Below are 18,746 nucleotides of genomic sequence, written 5' to 3' on the forward strand. Positions count from 1 at the left end.
TCTGAGTCAGTGGAACATCTTCTCAGCAGCTGCTTTAAGGTTGTCTGAGAAACCACCCTGAATAACACTGCAGGCATGGACCTCTAGAGCAGTGAACACTTGAAGAGTTTGATTCTCTTTGACCTTTTCTCTGTCATTTTGACAGACCCGCCACCTCCTGGTGGGTTGCTGTCGCTCTGGCAGAGAAAATAGAAAAGGGAATTAAGTCTGAAGCAAGGTGAACAACACACAACACGTGTGTAATGAGAGTTACTGTCCATATGTAACATATAAAATGTATGTAACATTGTGTATTTTTGGCAAACAGCAAATGATCAATAACCTGTTCTCCAATTTTCACCTTGTATTTTGCTACACTCACCGTTTTACTGCTTAGGTTTTCCATTATGTCTCTTCCCAGAGTATAAAAAGCCTAAGAGGACAAAGAGACACATGACAGCATATTGAATATTGTGATTAATTAACTATTTAGAATGGACTAAAAATTACTCAGTAGGTTTAAACATCCATAAAACCCATAGTGAAATTTAGGAGTATGTGTTCTCATCTAGCAATTATGATTAGTATTATTATTAGTAATAGTAATTATGAATTATTAAAACTAAATACTTGAATTAAACATACCTCTTCCACGTTCAAGCTGGACTTGGCACTAGTTTCCAAGAACTTTACTCCATGATCTATTGCCAACTGAGAAAATTACACACACAAACATTTAAGAAAAGTGATATAGGCTATTAGACAGAGATCTAGCTTTTAGACAGAGATCTCCCAAAAATAAGATATCATTTAATGTGCCTTTATTCCTTTAACATTGGTAATGAGTTGTCAGGCAGACTCACCTTTTCTCCTCTGTCTTTGGACACCTGTCTCCTGTCAATCATGTCACATTTGTTACCAAGGATCATCTTCTCTACATCTGATGACGCATGCTAGGGACATTGAAACAGGCATCATCAAAGCAAGCAAGAACAATATTACAGTGAATGTAACGTTCCAAAAAAAGGAGCCATCTTTAAGGAGCCTCTCCTTTTAGGCGATAATGCAACGCAAATGAAATTCCTTCCATCATATCTCAGCAATGCAGGAGTTTAATATGTTTGAGCCACTGAAAAAACGAATGTTTGCTATTTTTAATATTAAGGAAAAACTCACCTCTTCAATATTACGGATCCAGTTTTTTATGTTCTCAAAAGACTTCTCGTTGCTAATATCATAGACTAACATAATGCCCTGCAAAGTACCAGAGACAAATCAAGCAGAGAGAAAGCTGTGTACATACTAATGTCTTACTATAAGACCAAAGGTGTCATAATAAACCACTTGACCACAAAGAAACGCATTGATATTCAAGGCAGTGATGTTAAGTGTGTTTAAGGAATAGAGGACAATGGTGCAACAAGAGCTGTGAGAGGGTCTTACCATGGCTCCTCTGTAGTATGCTGTGGTGATCGTTCTAAATCTTTCCTGTCCTGCCGTGTCCCTGTGAAAAGTACAGAGAGAGAAAGATAAAACTGTCATGCTGTAGCCAGTGAGTGGAGCCATCTTGGTGTTTGTGCCTTTTTTATGGAACAAAATGAAACAACATATATAAAGGATGATGAGCATGTTTGATTCTGAGTCCTTTTGACAGAGAATGTCCTGTGCTGTTCAAAGCATGCATAATGTCTTGTGCCATTATAAACGTGATTCAGGTTTTTAATGCATGGTAGGCTATGACCTAGAGACAGAAAAAGCAAACCCACTTACCATATCTGAAGCTTTACTCTCTTCCCATTTAACTCTATTGTTCTGATTTTGAAGTCAATACCTGAAAACACAAAGGTCGAATATGGGATATTATTCAGCATTCAGACAAAAAATGTTAATATTCAAATGTGCGCCAAAAGCAACACATTCATGCTCTTCCGCCATCAATTAGTGAAGGTTTATCTATGCCCCATAATGGGCATTAAGTGCTGCACGCTACCGCAGACCATAGGGAGACGGCCGACTAACCTATTGTTGATATAAAGGTGGTATTGAACGCGTCTTCGCTGAACCTGAAGAGTAGACATGTCTTTCCTACTCCGCTATCTCCGATAAGCAGGAGTTTGAAAAGATAATCGTACGTCTTCGCCATTCAAACCCAGTATTACATGAACAGTGTCCACCGGTACCTCGAGTCCTGGCCACAGCAGCTGTCAGGCAGGCGGAGAGGAGCGTAGGGATGCGTGACGTCAACATTATCGTTTCTTACAGGAACTACACTGGCCGCGTGCGCGCGTCTCGGGGAAAATAGACGCTCGCGGACCCTCGTGGAAGAAATGATTGAATAGAATGGGAGAAATTTGCAACGCTCGCTTGTCGTTGGCTCAAGTGCGCGGCCAGTGTAGTTTCCCTGTAGACTCTAGGTCTATGTAGTTTTCTGTATTTAGTTGCCATCCATTGTAACAAGGATCTATTTGAATAGGCGTACAAAATTGCTTATGCATAGTTTGTGATATGAAAACATGTGAAAGCTAGCTAATCAATAGAGTCTGTTTGGTGTTGAGTGAATAGAGCATCTTCAAAAATACAATATCCCTTCTTACAATGCCATTAAGGTAGATAACACATCCTTATATTATTTTTCCTTAAATTAGGTTGGCAAACGTGGATGACATGCCCTGAGGTATGTCTTTGGATAACATTCTGTTTCATGAAAAATATAAATTTCTTCAAATGTGTACCATTAGTATATGCACGTACAGTGCGAATGAAGTAACAGTGATGTAAATTGCTTTATATTTTGTTTCAAAGGCCATTTGTCCTGAATGAGACTACTATTTTTTATTAATTCTCAACATTTATGAAAAAAACGTCTAAGCTTAAAAAAACAAAAAAAACATTTTAAAATTAAACGAAAACATTCAATCATATATCCCTTTATTTCTCTCTCCACTACTAAATAAAGTCGGGTCAAATGTGCTTGCTTGTAAACTCCTGATGTAGGCTTTGGTCAGAGTTTTTATACCTGTGTTATACTCTATATACATACTATACATATGTACTTTTTAAAAATACTTTCTTTACTTTGGCTATAGTATAGCCACAGAGGTTCTAAACATATCTTTGCTGTAGCGGTTGCCATTGAGGAAGTAAAATTTGATGGTTGCCAGATTGGATTTTATTATGGAGAAATCACTAGAGAAACGAAAAGTACGAACATTTCCTTTGGTGGTATTTGTATGTCTTTGATATCATTTTTTCTTTATTATTTAATTTGTTCTTAACTGTAATCAATCCAGTTCCAAATAAACAGCATGCGTTTGAGCGCTAATATCTGTAATGTGGAATTATGAAGCTAAAGGAGAGAGGGATGTATGGTCTTTGGCTAAAGGCAACCTTCCTACTTGGTAAACCTCGGACCAATCAAAACTATCCGTATACGGAGAGCGTTCACACGGTGAAAATGCCTGTAAGTACAATAAACAAGTAATCGCTTGATATATAGTAGTTATTCGTCTTTGACAGTGATTTATTTTACAATTTAATGAAACGCGGTTCCACATTCGTTATGTGCTTTATCGGGTCATTTGTAACAACATATTAAGAAGTTTATTGTAGCAGCACATGGCACGCTGGCTAACTAACAGCTAACCAGCTATCAAGCTACGTAGCCTGTTTTCGAAGGGCCAAGCAGCAATGAAATGTTTCGCACGTCTCTGAAAGTTTACAACCACACCTGTGATAAAATATAGCTTGTAGTTTAAAGTGCGCGATACAACTGTCAGTGCATGTTATAAGTGGGCACAACAATTTAGTCATCTTTCGTTGGTGTTTTTTCAAACCTTTTGGGGCCACATTGGCAGTTCTATGAACAACATTTTTGCCTACGCTATGCATATCTGCCATGGTTTGGTTACCAAATATACTAGTAACACAGCTAGCTAACATGAGTTCGTTTCAGGTGGATCGTAGATTAGTAGATAAAAGCCAGCAGTTGAAAAACAGCTCGCCAGCTGTGTTTTTCCTTTCAAGACTCACAACTGCTGATTGAAGCTCTCAGTGACGGAACTGACCACGGTCCCGTTTTGTTATCCCAGTCCGACCCTGCTGACTACTGTCATGGCATTGCAGCTGTGTTTTGGCATATGGTCACAACTTTTTGTAAAGACAGCTTGTACATTATTATTGTGATGCATACTGGGCCTCAACCATCCATTTATTTTGTTATTTCAGCTAGCCCAAGACCTTCTCCATCCTTCTCTCGAGCAAGAGAGAAGACAGCATAAGAAAAAGCGACTTGTGCAGTGCCCAAACTCTTACTTCATGGATGTGAAGTGCCCAGGTATTTTATTATCCAACCAAATTGTAATATCTATCCATCTGTGCATATTATGTAATACATTCAAGAACTATTTAAGGGGTTTTGCACAGAGAGCTTGAGGTCCCAGTATTTGATATTTTCTATGCTATTTATTTTCTTTTAGGCTGCTACAAGATCACGACTGTATTCAGCCATGCCCAGACAGTGGTGCTGTGTGTGGGATGCTCAACAGTACTCTGCCAGCCGACTGGAGGAAAGGCCAGACTGACGGAGGGTGGGTTCATCAGTCTTAGTTATAGCATGTTTATACAGTCGTAACACAAGCACACCTTAGTTACACATGAATCAAATGAGTCCCTTCAAATTTAACAATACTGAAAGCATGCCATGTAATCTTACTGACTTTCCAGATATTTACCATAATGCCAACATGATATGTACTGTGCACAATAGCCTAGGATGAGGTTAGTAGGATAGAGTTGCTTTGATGCGAATTGTGTTAAACTCTGGTGTTGTTTTTCCAGGTTGCTCTTTCAGGAAAAAGATGCATTGAAAAGGATGACGTCATGTTGAACCTTCACGTCATGCCACTGATCAATGCCTTAATGATTCATTGATTGAAATGAATAATGAACAGAAGTGTAATGTTTTCAATAGTACATGGCAGGTTCTTACTGTCATGTGTCCACTTTCCAGAATAAAGCCATACACATGGTGTACCAGTCTTGCTTTTATGAGAAGGTGTAAAAGTATGAAAATGTGTAAAAGTAATGACAAGGGTTTCAACCAATGATTTTTGTAACATAAAAACTGATGTGCAAATAGCATAATGGTTTGTATGAACAATAAAGGTTTAACTGAAAATCATATGCAGAGAGAATAAAGATGTGGAACTGTTGAAAATATTGTAATTCTTGGGAGGTTTTATTTGAGAAAGAATAAATACATTTCAAAGACTGAATGAAACATATTGGTCATCAGAGAGTAAAATTACCTTCATAGAAAGCATACAGGTACCCCTTTCAGTGAATGAATTAAACATAACATGAACTGATCCATAAAAAAGAAAATTATGCACATACACCAAACATGGAGAACAAAATGCAAATAAATCTACAGCAGGTGTAACAAAGGATTTAGCAGTTGCATTTTAGGCTTGGTGTTGTTCCTCAATTATTCAGTGTAATTTGGCATTTCTGTGTAGCACTTAGGAAAAGTTGACAGCTGTAAATGAACCTCAATAGCCAAAAAAAGCTTTATTCAGACCCAGTCCTCCAGCAACACAATTTGATCTTATTTGTTAAGAGATTAATTCTATGTGTGAAGGGTAGTTAGCATGCGGTACGTTTACTGAGTCTGACATTGCACCCCCTGCCTGGGACCCTCGTCATCATCCTTGTCATAAGCCTCCCCACTGTGACTTCTTCGTTGAGATTCATTGTCCATTTCATTAAGATCTACTTCCTCCATGTCATCAGAAATCATAGGGTCATCCCTGACAGGGAGCAGCTTTTCCAGCTGGGGCATCAGGTGTTCTGGGAGCCAGTGTTTCTCTGGGAATTCCACCTGAGAGGGAACCACATGGATTGGTGAGAACAGGGGAGGTGGAAATCGGAGGACAGGCTCATTGTAATACATGGAATGGAATAAAGAATGGTATCTATGCATTTCAATGAGCTCGTTCTCTGATTTCTACCTCCATCAGCCTCTCCTGGGTGAGAAGTAACCCTGAGTTTACAATCTCATCTTCTTAAGCCATGTCTACTGTACTTGAACCAGCAAATGTGATGGCAGGAATTGAACTTCTACTGTTCCACTGTTATGCACTGTTTGTGCAATCAGACAAATTAAAGCTCACCTGGAACTGAATGATGAGCTGTCCTTTGTCGAAAGGTTCTTTATAAATTGGCATGCCTTCATTCTGGACACATTTGATATCGTTGTGTTTCACCACTTCACCTGCAGAAAAAGACCCGCACACATTAACAACTTGCACTTCAAAAATACAGTACTCTACGACCGTGATTCCAATTCCAAATTTGACAATTACCTGCCAGTGAGCTAATGACGAGCATTCTATTATCTAAAGTGTGGATGGTCTTCTTGAACCCACAGAGAGCTTCAACTAGTTTGATGTCCATCTTCATGATCAGATTATCCTCCTGTCTCTGGTACACATCGTGCTCCTTCTGATCCAGCACGATGACAACATCACCAGGTTCCAATCCAGGTTCCTGGTCTCCCTCTCCAGTGAATGTGATTCTCTGGCCATCCTTCATACCTACACACGACACAAAATCCTGGTGAGTTCAGTGACGCAGCCAAAACCTCTTGCTTACTACATCTGTTTCCTGTATAATTATAACCTGATTTACCTTTTCAGCATAATGACAGTCAACAGCTGTATCAAGCTACATGGAGCTATTGCTACAATTTACTTTTACATCCATAGCTTGTGTCATGAATCTAACCATACAACACTACTGCGCTTCTTGCCTTGATTTAAGTATCAGAAAAATTGTCAACAGGTATATTCTCCATCCATCCATTCTCTATTTTTTTTCCAATCTATGAGTGCATATGTGGGCATCTTAACAAGAGTTGAACCTTTGTCAATGTGCACTTGGAGAATCTTCTTCTTGCGCTCCACTTTGTGCCCATTGCAGTTCTTGCAGCGATCCTTGGCGCTGAACCTTTCTCCCTGACCCTGGCAGTCAGAACACACACTTTGGATCTGCTGGATCATGCCTGGCCCGATCTGCTGCACCTGAATAGTAACTCCCCTTCCTTTGCAGTTTGAACACTTCTCCAGAGCTCCTTTTTTACCTCCATAACCTGCAATAAACAGAATATAACTATGTTTTGTTTTTTTTAACTTTAAGGCTGGGACAATTGAAAAGGGCAAACCCAAAAGCAGATCATGGGGTAGCATTATTCAAATGTGGTTTAACTTACCATCACATTTTTCACAGATGACATTTTTTTGGAGGCCAAGTTTCCTAGTTGTTCCATTGTACATCTCCTCCAGTGTGACACTGAGCTGATGAACTACATTCTTGCCTAAATGAAAACATGAATAACGGTTAGCATCTGACATACGTTCTGAGAGTCCAGTGATACGGGTTAAATGAATTATTTAAAAAAAAAAGCGAGGTGTGGCTGATCAATTACAGAGAATGTGAATGTGTGACATACCTCTCCTTTCTCTCTGCGTTCTGCCTCCACCTCCAAAAAACATGTTGAATATGTCCATAGGGGAGCCTCCTCCTCCCATGCTTCCATCCTTGATGGCTTGCTCCCCTCCTTGGTCATACAAGTCTCTCTTCTTTGCATCTGACAAAACTTCATATGCTTGGGATATGAGCTTAAACTGTGTAGTGAAAGAAGTTAACACAAAATAAATGAAATAATAAATAAATAAAATACCATGTTCATGTATTGAGTGTTTATAATACACCAGTGTGTAACTAGTGACATTTTACCTTTTCACACTAATTTCACACTAATTTATTTGACACTAATTTCAAGATCTGACACTAATTCCAAGATAACCATGTCCCACCTTTAAATTAGGTCTCCTAAAACCAACTGACCACACATATAGTTACAAGCCCCAATGCAGTTACAATGGTTATTGGCAAAACAGGTTAACCGAGTCCACCGAGCTAGCTCAGCTGAGCGGAGGGATAGCCAAAATGAATTAGCCATCATACAAACAGTAACAGTAGTAGCAGTTTTAGGACACTAACTGTGGGACTCTTTCTCCCTTATTTAGAAGAGGAGAATGCATCTAAATATGGTAGCAAAGCAGGTGCGTGTTATTCTCAAACACCACTCAGCTATTGAAAGTATAATCAGCTACTGCAATCTAAAGTCATAGCGGAGGTGGCACCCACTCCGAGGTCAGTCCAGAAAGTTCCTTACATTCTGTCGCTGTCAATTAAGAAGCCATGTTAAGTTTAAAATAGACACGGATACTCCACGAGTAAGCAAACCTACCTTGTCTCCTTCACTGGGGTTCTTGTCCGGGTGGTATTTCAATGCAAGTTTTCGATAGGATTTTTTTATTTCGTCTGGTGTGGCTTTAGGGTTCACACCTAAAACGTCGTAATAGCCGGTTTCTCGAACCATCTTCAAAACAGGATCTTGTCAAACTGAAACGAACTAAAGACAGACACGAAGACACCAAATGAAATTCAGAGCTACAGTAAGATCACTGTCAGTGTTAACAATTACAGGGGGGGAAAGGAGCAAGCGAATAATGGTTACTACTGTAGAGACTGTAATATGTCTCAGCTCAGCCAGCTTGGCCACATGTTCCTTTATTAAATCCGCAACAACGTTACCAACGATCGTTACCAACGATCGAGCAATATGACATTTGTCAGTAAATTGTAAATTTTTTGTGTATATCGTACGAAAAATAGTAAACGTTTACCTTTCTGGTGTGTGCCGGCGTCGTGTCCGACTCTTCCAGTGCTCACAGTCACAGAGAAGGAAGATGGCTGATTATTTATAGCGCGTGAGTGCAGAACTTTCTGGAGCGCCTTGCAGACACGCCGGAAATATGGTTGTGCGCTGGTTCGATAGCAAGCAAGCAGGAAAAACAAATTAAAATGTTTTTATTTGTGTGGGAATGTAATGCAAAAACGTATTGGATTGATCTCTGCAACTATATCAAGATGACGATTTTTTTTATTATTATTATTTTTTAAATATCTTGAGAAATATTTTACATGTAGCATATTGACTCAAATGTGAATATGTGTTGTATATGCTCATTGGTGTTCCGTAGATTTGGACGCCCATGTCAAAGTTTAAAGGGGCTATCTCAGATTGGTACATGCATGTTTGGACATGTAGCTATTGTTTCTTGAAGAATATAACTTAGAAATGCCATTCAACTGTCTTACCCCATCAAAACCCAAAATATAATAGTTTTACTCCATTGTTTTTAAACAATGTAATTGTAAACTAACATTGTATAGCTTCAAAACAAACATGATTAAACTTGCATCCATAGCTCCGTCTATGAATTTCAAGTCCTTCCTCTGTTTAGAACAGATGACAGCTTTGTTGTTGTTTGAATCTCAAATTTTCCCTTTAAAAAAAATAGTAGCCTACCATGTATGCCCTACCATCTCCTTGTCCTGCCCTGAGAACAACTTAAATAAACTGAAAAACTTCAATATAGGCGTTGCATATTGAATTATTGGCCTATTAGGTCTCAAACTTAAATTGTAATGTAATTGCATTAGTAGAGTCAAATGGACATAGGCCGACAGCGCCGAGGGATCAATGTAATAAGCCTGATCAATTGTGGTTTGATTTACTCACTTAAATGTAAATGTTTCCGTGACTTGATCATGTGATTACAACGTTTGACTTTGCGTTGCCGTGAGTGACCATTTTGTGAAGCAACTCCTCATTCTGATACTGGTTTATGAATAGTTGTAGCCTACTGGGGAATTTCATCAAACAACTGTTTACTTATGTACTAATAGCCTAGTTAATACATATCATAGCATACCGTAGAATTTACAGTGATCACTACAGTAGGCTACCAATACTACAAATAATACACACCATACTGTAAATAGTAAATACTTACACATTTCGCAAAAACCCTATCGTTTAAATACTATAGTAATTAAATCAGTAGCAGTACTAGCGACTAATACATTGTAATATGTTTACAACAAGCATCCATGTTATTAGCATATTGCAACTGGGGGGTGAGTTGCAACTTCAACAGTTTGGCCACGAGGTGGCATCAGATGTCTGACAAAAAGCATCCTATTTCACCAGTAGTACAGTACTTGTATTTATTTGTTAATGTTCGTGTCAGCAAGGAGACAGAGGTGAGATGACGATACAATCCTTCATCCCTAACAGCTCACAGATCATCTGAATAGCATAGTGTTGGAAAAAGGAGGCCTGGTGAATTACTTAGGCCTGTTGATCTGTGGGTTAGGCCTGTTCAGTAGCAAAAGAGCAAAAGAAAGCAAAAGAAACAGGAACAGAGACTGGCTCAAGCAGATGCCTTTGCAGCCCTGCAACATGCATGGCCCATGCAGAGTGACAGGAGAGGCCACTGGGTTGGTGGCCAACTGGCCAACTGGGTTTGTGGATCCTGCAATCAAACAAATTATCTGTAAAAAAAAACATGACAAGAATATTTTTTTATAAGGTAAGACCAAACGTTTTATTTTCATTAAATCTGTGCTACTTATTATAATTGTGTGAGGCAAATATCATTGTGCTTGGGCCTATGATGTCTGAACAATGTTGTACTATACCCTCATCTAAAGATTCATACAAGTACATGTTTCAGTGGTGGAGTGGTGTCAAAATGGGTTTTACTTTTGCACTCTTAAAGTGTCAAATATAAAAGAACCTATGCCTTAAATGTAATGTTAATGTTTTAATATGGATGATTCCCCAGACGCTACCACTGGAGCTGGGTATCGATCCCGTTCCCACCCCGAAGAACCCCATCAAGCTAAAGCTGGTCTCCCGTGCTGCAGCCAGCAGCCAGGACTGAGCAGGGAGGAAGGAAGGGGTTGGGGGGAGGGCCAAGAGGAATGGAGAGGCTATTCGTTTTTTTCTTTAGTTTTTTTTTTATCATTGTTGTTATTATTTTCTTTCTTTCCATTCATTCTTTGCAGATTTAAATTTGTTCCCCTCTCTGCTTTTATTTCCTTGAAATATTGTGTGATTGTGTCTGTCTGTCTGTTTATTTTATCTCCATGTGCCTTACAGGGCTCTTCTGTGAAAGATACTCAGGTTCTTTTAGCTCATTTTACTACACGTGAGCCACTTTTATCCTTCGCCTTGCATTAGTCTCTACTAATTGTATTCCATCCATGTACAAAAGGTGCTATACAGTGGCTTCGGAAAGTATTCAGACACCTTCATTTTTTCCACATTTTGTTTTGTTATAGACTCAATTGAAAATTGATTTAAAAAATATATATATATTCCACAATCCACACACAATACCCCATAATGACATAATCCACACAGTGGATAATTGATTCCTATTCAAACCAGAGACTAGAAAAACAAAAGATATTCATTCTGAGAGAGAGAGAGAGACAGACAGAGAGAGAGAGAGAGAGAGAGAGAGAGAGAGAGAGGAAGCAGATTGGTTGTTTATCCTCGCTGTACAATACCAAGGACTACCCCGAAAGGAAGTACTTCTTCCTGTATCCACTAAGCTAGGAAGTATCATGGTATGGATATCATGTTTAGTAAACTAAGTTGCCCCCAATAAGCCCCAGTAATGCTGTAACTCTAGTTACATTGTTCAAATATGTTGTATCAGCTATATGGAGTTGATGCAGTCTATATACTGTGTATAGAGGTGACTTTATGTAAAGTTTGACCTATTTTCATAAATCTACTATTTCAAATGTGTTAGAGCCTATATAAAACATCATTATATAGAACAAATAATTGTGTTGATATCATACAGGCCTACCACGCCAAGATATGTGCCTATTTGATAAATAAAATGTGGAAACACTGTGATGAAGGTTTTACATTAATTCTTGACTTTTTCAGTTCAATACTGCATTCAACTCTGAAAAACATCACACAAAAAATAATTCATGACCTGAAAAGGGATGTGAAGGATTCAGCAAATAAAACCAACCGTCAGTTTCAGGGAGACAGTCATGTGATTGATGAGTGTAGCTCAAATGCACAAGCTCCTACCAGACAGGTCTTACATTCTGCTGGATCAAATTCAGATACGGAAGAGATGCAAAGATGAGGTAACTGATAGGGTGCTCAGAACTATTCAACATGAATGTACTGCCATCCCATGGATCCCTGAGGTGGAGCAAACCATGCCCCATATCCCTGCTAAGGATTGTACTGTACTTGTGGAGTAGAAAACATCTTTCCTCAGACCAAAACTGAGCCTAAAGTTACATCCCAAAATGTAAGCTTGTTTTACTCCATTGTTCGTAAACAGTGCAAGTGTAAACATACATAGCTTCAAAGCATGGTTAAAACTATAATTGTGAACTCATGGATGGTCAGTCCTGGCATCCATAGCTCTGTCTATGAAATTGAGAGTGGTTACATGTCTCCAAACCCATCCCTCAGCTGTTTACCTACCAAAAAAGTTAGAATTACAGATTGCACCTTTAAGACTGGCAAGCATTTAATATTATTGCCTCTTAGTGGAAACATATTAGGTAATAGACTTAAAGCATTTGTAATGAAACATGACTGATTGTGTTACTAAAGCCTTCATTATTAGGCTGTACACGTGTCTTTCTCAATATTTAATTTAAAGCAGCTTACTGCTGTTAGCTACCAGTAATCACAAACGCTATAGGTAACCTGACTTTTATCGTGTGGAAAAAGTGGAAACTGTAACTCATTTACATATGAAAAGAGACCAAACTCATTGAAATTCTGTACATGTTTTAAGAGAATACAGTCCACTCATACTTTCTGTTTTTCTTCTATTTTTTTCCACAATCTTCAAACAATTTTTAAAGTATGAGTATATTGAAATGTTTCTATTTTGCCAGCATTACAGTTTATATGGCGTACATGGCAAATATTTGGTCCCTTTAAGAAGTTTCTAGTGCCCATGGTGCCTCTTGTCCCCCTCCCGGAGGGGCTATTCATTTTCTTCGACGCATTGTGCCAAGTTTTGGAGGGTATTTCTTTAAGCAGATGGACTCCACAGCCAGCATGATCTGCAACAACGAGACAAGTACATCTACAAATAACAACGAAAAGCAAAGTGATCAAAGTGATGCTGATGAGAAGTTTGGGAATAGGTAAGGTATTGAAGCGAGAACGGAGATGAAGGCCACTGATGTAGCGCCTGACCGGTAAAGCAAACTTCCCCTCTATATAAAATTATTGTGCGTTATTAATCGCTGTAAGTTTCGTTGCTTATCTCTAGGGCATGCCGCATGCCGCAAACAAACCTTGTAGATTTAGCCATTATTGTACATTAAAATGACAATATTGTGCTATGAAATAGCTTACTTACTTACTGTCATACTGTTGAAACAAAATGAATGAAAGTCAAATAAAAAGAAAACTGTGAAGTAAAACAAATCTGACTTTGCGACCAGGAATGTATTGACTGTACTTGTAGGGATAGAATTGAAACACATCAAGAAATAATAAATTATTGCAACTACCAACATTTTGGGGTGTGTTGGGTAACACCTGAAAGGTAATGATGATCTTATGCTCCATAAACGTTTACATTGTGTGTATTGTTTCATCAACATTCATGACATTTACACATCAGTTATTTTTAATACAGTATAAAACATAAAGAATATCCAGAAAAACATGTGTACCCAACACTGCTGAAACTGCTACTGTATGTACATCTCAGGGTCAAACATTTTAATTTAACAGTGCGTATGAGTCAGAGTGTGTGTGTGTGTGTGTGTGTGTGTGTGTGTGTGTGTGTGTGTGTGTGTGTGTGTGTGTGTGTGTGTGTGTGCGCGCGCGTGCACGCATGTGCCTGCATCTATTGCAATAAGGAACTTTAAAACATAGGTAGAGGTGTAATTCTGCACCCTACTGAAGCTGTAATAAAGCTTGCCTCCTCCTGTCTGTATGTTTATTCTGACTTGGGGGCTGTGAGAAAGCACTGGCACTTTGCTTCATCAGCCTGAAATGCAAAGGACCAGCTGTTTGAACAGTGTGTTCAGCTTCTTTATGTGGAATGAAAGAACCTGTCCTCTTGGTGTTTCATTCGCCTGCCTCCACACTTTGAATCTAAAAGAGAAACGGAAGCACAAGTCAATCTAGATGCCAGGTTTGGCGGTCCTGCCAAGTTAAAGAATGGATTTGGGTCAAATTTGTAATTAAGCAAATTCAGAATTTCCATGAGCAGATATTAACAGTGCTTAGTTGCTGCAGTAAAAAAAAAAGTTTCCACGACTGGTGGGAACGAAAAGCTTTTTTCTCGTTTAGTGAACTCTCTCTAACAAAGCCAGTGGGCTTTAGCAGTGACTAACTAAAGCCTGACATTGTGTCGGGTAAACAATGCTGCTGAAAATCAGTGCCATGTGATCCAGTGAGAGCAGCAACTCGCTCTGCAGTCTAAATGATAGGTGGAGCACATTGTCCTCTCAGGAACCTGTTTCTTCTCTCTGTGTTTCAGCCTGGAGTCCTCAGCTCAGGGGTCCATGGCAGACCAGCAGGAGGAGGGTGAGGAGCAGGCCTCTGTGGGTGAGTCACATGAGTAGGCATCCTGTAAGAGATTATGCACCGTAGCACCGGACCCAATATGTGCACGTCCCTTCATCAAAGGGCATTGTTTACAACGTAACAACCTAACATTTTGACAGAAAATGAGGGATTCTGGCGTTGTGCAGTGAAAGGTGGTTTTCAATTGGGCAATGTATTGTTTAAAGCCGTCTCCCCCCTTGTGCAGAAGTAGAGAGGAAAACCATCGAGGAGGCTCTTTCCAGTGTGTCCCTCGCTCCAGCACAATCTCTGTGGATCACCGAAGCCAGCGGTTCAGTCAAACTGAGGATAGATGAAACATGCCCAGAGGAGCCTATCACAGTTCATCAGATGTTCAAGGCCTCTGTTGAGAGGTATGGAGACCTGTATGCTCTTGCCAGCAAGAAACAAGACCAATGGGAAATGATCACCTTCTCTGAGTACTATCAGTGCTGCCGGAGAGCAGCCAAGAGCTTTTTAAAGGTACTGTACCATCAAATACACTGTAACATTTCCCAAAATGTAAAGTGGCATGAATGGGACAATAAATGACGATACGTCATTTTGGGGGGGGCATTTATTGTTGTATCTGTTGATGTTTGAAGCTTGGTTTAGAGCGTTTCCATGGAGTGGCAATACTAGGATTCAATTCAACGGAATGGTTCTTCTCTGCCATCGGCGCCATCATTGCAGGGTACGATGGTGACAACATACAGTAGCTGCTCGAATTACATTAAGTGGGTTTCATCAGCTTGACCTTTTTAGAAACTATTTTTTCTTTGACTCTCCCCTCCAGAGGAATAATGACAGGGATCTATGCCACCAACTCTCCAGAAGCCTGCTACTATGTGGCCAGTGATTCAAAAGCAAATGTTATAGTGATGGAAAACCAAAAGCAGTTGGACAAGATTTTGCAGGTAATGTTTTTTTCTATTTTCTCAAATATAAACCTTGGTCCTCTAACAAGTCAGTGGTCATTTTGACTAATTTTGATTCTTTTTGCCATAGATAAAAGACAGTCTGCCACATTTGAAAGCCATAGTGCAGTATAGTGGACCTCTCCAACAGAAGCTTCCCAATCTGTATTCGGTAAGGCCCCCTGACACACAACAGATATTATTGATGGTGACCAAAGGTGACTGGTGATCTCAAAGCATGACACAGATGTTGCTGTTTTTGGATAGTGGGATGAGTTCATGGAGCTGGGTCTGGAAGTTTCTGAGAATGAACTGGATGACATCATCAGCAGTCAGCGAGCCAATCAATGCTGTGCTTTGATTTACACTTCTGGTACCACCGGCAAGCCAAAAGGAGTCATGCTGAGCCATGACAATGTAAGTTCCGTTGATGATGAACATTATAAATTGCTGATTAATCCTCAGTGTTAAGATTGTGGCATATTTGGGTAACACTTAACAAGCTACCACTATACCTGTGTAATAACACTTTAATTACTGCAGTAACAACATTGTATTAACAGGTTGTTACAGTACATAGTAATTAGGTAACTCCATGGTATAGTTTGGTGATAGTCCTTGTTCCACGTGTTTAAAATACCTACTGTAGATAACTATAACATCTTTTAGATCACATGGACTGCCCATCACGCCAGCAGGGCTGGGGACTTGCAACCTGCCGACACCAAGCAGGAGTCTTTGGTGAGCTACCTGCCTCTCAGCCACATCGCTGCTCAGATCTATGACCTCTGGACAGGCATCCAATGGGGAGAGCTGGTGTATTTCGCGCAGCCAGATGCTTTAAAGGTACAGAATTGAAATAAGGGAAATAAATACATGTAAAAGGGAAATAACTGTATTGTAGAAATAAAGGTTTTAAGTGTGTGTGTGTGTGTGTGTGTGTGTGTGTGTGTGTGTGTGTGTGTGTGTGTGTGTGTGTGTGTGTGTGTGTGTGTGTGTGTGTGTGTCCGTGCATGCGTGCGTGCATTTAGGGGAGTTTGATAACGACCCTAAGAGAGGTCCACCCTTCATCCCACATGGGGGTCCCTCGGGTGTGGGAGAAGATGATGGAGAAGATCAAAGAAGGGATCAGTCAGTGTGGATATATGAAGAAGAAACTGGTGACATGGGCCATGTCTGTCAGCCTCGAGGCCAATCAAAAATGGGACAAGTACGCTGTTTAATGAGGGCTCTGATTAATTAACTTCCTTCGAATGACATAAAATGTATTGCCGTTACATTCACATAAATGAATACCTAAATTAGATCCTTTTGGTTTTTTTCTAGAAATGAGGAGAGGCCATTTCTCTTCGCCATAGCAGACAGCCTTGTGTTGGAGAAGCTTCGCGCTGAGCTGGGTTTCTCTTGCTGTCAAAAGTTCTTCTCTGGGGCAGCACCCATTGGCAATGAAACTGTGCAGTTCTTCCTTGGCCTCAATATCCGTCTGTATGAGGCCTATGGCATGAGTGAGAGCACAGGACCTCACTTTATGTCAGGCCCGAATGCCTACAAACTACCAAGGTAGGCCTAGAGTTGGCCTGTTGGTGTCAAAACAAGTCATATTTTAACAAGGACAGCCCTTGGTTTCCTCTCCCTCTCCTTCCCTCTCTGATTACCTCTCCCTTTAATACAATCTACATTCATTTAAAATGGATAAAGAAAGAGTCTGGTCAACTATAATGCTGATTTGTATTTGTTTTTATGTCATAGCTGTGGCAAAGTGGTCCCTGGCTGCAGGTTCAAACTAGCCAACATAGACTCTGAGGGGACTGGTGAGATGTGCTTCTGGGGCCGCAACGTTTTCATGGGTTTCCTCAATATGGAGGACAAAACAAGGGAGGCATTGGATGAAGATGGCTGGCTACGTTCAGGGGACTTGGGAAAAATAGATGAGGACGGGTTTCTGTACATCACAGGAAGGATAAAAGGTACAGCACACATACTACTCATTAGTATTACTCTTTTAAGGTCATACATTTTCACTGACTTCACATTCACATTGCCTTAGTACTGTTCATGTCAAGATGTTCTGACTCCAGAGAAACGAGTCTGAGGCGCAGCAGAGATGTCATGGTGTTCTCTCTCCATTCAGAGTTGATAATCACAGCAGGGGGAGAGAATATTCCTCCTGTTCCAATAGAGGATGCTGTTAAAAAGGAGCTGCCCATTGTCAGCAGTGCCATGTTGATAGGGGACAAGAGGAAGTTCCTATCAATGCTGCTCACTTTGAAGGTGATCTTGCTTTAAATGTGGCAAAGACTCATTTGATTGCACAGTCCTCATTGTGTTTTTTTTGAATAATGCTTAATAATGCTTTGTGCCTGTTAGTGCACTAGTAATGTGGAGACTATGGAGCCCTCAGACGAGCTGACCCTGGAGGCTGTGGAGTACTGCCAGCAACTTGGGAGCCAGGCAACGAAGGTCTCGGACATTATAGGAGGGAGAGACAAGGAGGTATACCAGTCCATTCAGGAGGGAATCAATAGAGTGAACTCCATGGCCACCTCCAATGCCCAGTGCATACAGAAGTGGACTATATTGACAAGGGACTTCTCAATCTCTGGAGGGGAGCTGGGTATGTGTGAAAATAGACATTGCATAGTGTTTATAGAGTATTTAGTGTGAGAAGGATATGTGAATCATGATCCAATGTCACACTTATCTGAATCCTGATATGCAGTTGGTAAAATAATCTCCTGCTAAAGTTTTGCATACTGTCTTCATACTGTCTTCATTTTATGAAGACTTGCGTTACCAGTTGTCAAGTGGGGGTGGGGATTTAATTATTATTTTTTTTATCAGAAATTCATTCTTATGATTTGCAAAAAAATTATTTGACCAATACTATTAGAGCCACGTTGTGGGTCCCTTAATTCATCAATACATTTTGGCAACTTTTCTCATTCCAGGTCCAACAATGAAACTTCGTCGTCCAGTCGTCCTGGAGATGTACCACAGTGAAATAGAAACCTTCTACCAAGAATAGAATGGGTGGAATTGAGAGCTCTGTTCACAATGTTGTCCATGGGGTTCTGTCCTGTTTGTATATGAACCTTGGTATATTTCTAAACTGCTCTAACACATATAGTATTATTTTTAATAGCATGCTGATACTGTACTTGGTGCATTCCAAATCCCCTGTTGATCTTTGTAGTTGTGATATAGTCATACCATTCTTGTGATTAATCATGAGTAACTGCCTTTGTATGACACTATTCTAACTAATACTGATTTAGGGGGGCACTAAATTAATGTTACTTAACTTTCTTGTTAAGTAA

General features: G+C 39.9%; 4 protein-coding genes across 5 annotated transcripts; 2 read left to right on the forward strand and 2 right to left on the reverse strand.

Annotated features, from left to right (window-relative positions):
* Positions 1-34: 34 nt before the first annotated feature.
* LOC310801748 (ras-related protein Rab-8B-like) lies at positions 35-2,122 on the reverse strand (the record flags this gene model as incomplete). Its single annotated transcript, XM_083665859.1, has 8 exons — positions 35-176; positions 362-412; positions 625-690; positions 843-932; positions 1,156-1,233; positions 1,423-1,483; positions 1,750-1,810; positions 1,999-2,122. 8 exons carry the CDS (start codon positions 2,120-2,122, stop codon positions 84-86), a joined length of 624 nt encoding a protein of 207 aa, XP_083521985.1. The 3' UTR covers positions 35-83.
* Positions 2,123-3,353: 1,231 nt separating this feature from the next.
* LOC310802414 (small ribosomal subunit protein eS27-like) lies at positions 3,354-5,194 on the forward strand. The gene is made up of 4 exons (XM_083666749.1): positions 3,354-3,439; positions 4,204-4,312; positions 4,455-4,565; positions 4,816-5,194. The coding sequence occupies exons 1-4, from the start codon at positions 3,434-3,436 to the stop codon at positions 4,842-4,844; spliced, it is 255 nt and encodes an 84-aa protein (XP_083522875.1). The 5' UTR covers positions 3,354-3,433; the 3' UTR covers positions 4,845-5,194.
* dnaja (DnaJ heat shock protein family (Hsp40) member A) lies at positions 5,194-8,841 on the reverse strand. 2 transcript variants are annotated; one of them, XM_083666747.1, is made up of 8 exons: positions 8,730-8,841; positions 8,291-8,455; positions 7,487-7,661; positions 7,247-7,351; positions 6,899-7,126; positions 6,342-6,572; positions 6,150-6,250; positions 5,194-5,857 (listed from the first exon to the last, which is right to left on the reverse strand). In XM_083666747.1, exons 2-8 carry the CDS (start codon positions 8,420-8,422, stop codon positions 5,639-5,641), a joined length of 1,191 nt encoding a protein of 396 aa, XP_083522873.1. In that variant the 5' UTR covers positions 8,423-8,455; positions 8,730-8,841; the 3' UTR covers positions 5,194-5,638. The 2 variants fall into 2 exon arrangements, with proteins under 2 accessions (XP_083522873.1, XP_083522874.1); XM_083666748.1 differs by lacking the exons at positions 8,291-8,455; positions 8,730-8,841 and adding an exon at positions 7,854-8,279.
* Positions 8,842-12,988: 4,147 nt separating this feature from the next.
* Positions 12,989-18,454, forward strand: acsbg1 (acyl-CoA synthetase bubblegum family member 1; the record flags this gene model as incomplete). Its single annotated transcript, XM_083666431.1, has 14 exons — positions 12,989-13,095; positions 14,448-14,515; positions 14,721-14,995; positions 15,118-15,206; positions 15,309-15,429; positions 15,521-15,601; positions 15,697-15,846; positions 16,099-16,275; positions 16,461-16,639; positions 16,756-16,989; positions 17,179-17,396; positions 17,561-17,700; positions 17,797-18,043; positions 18,378-18,454. The coding sequence occupies 14 exons, from the start codon at positions 12,989-12,991 to the stop codon at positions 18,452-18,454; spliced, it is 2,163 nt and encodes a 720-aa protein (XP_083522557.1).
* Positions 18,455-18,746: the final 292 nt, after the last annotated feature.

The sequence above is a fragment of the Argentina silus genome, assembly GCF_951799395.1.
Source record: "Argentina silus genome assembly, chromosome: 3".
Lineage (NCBI taxonomy): Eukaryota > Metazoa > Chordata > Actinopteri > Argentiniformes > Argentinidae > Argentina > Argentina silus.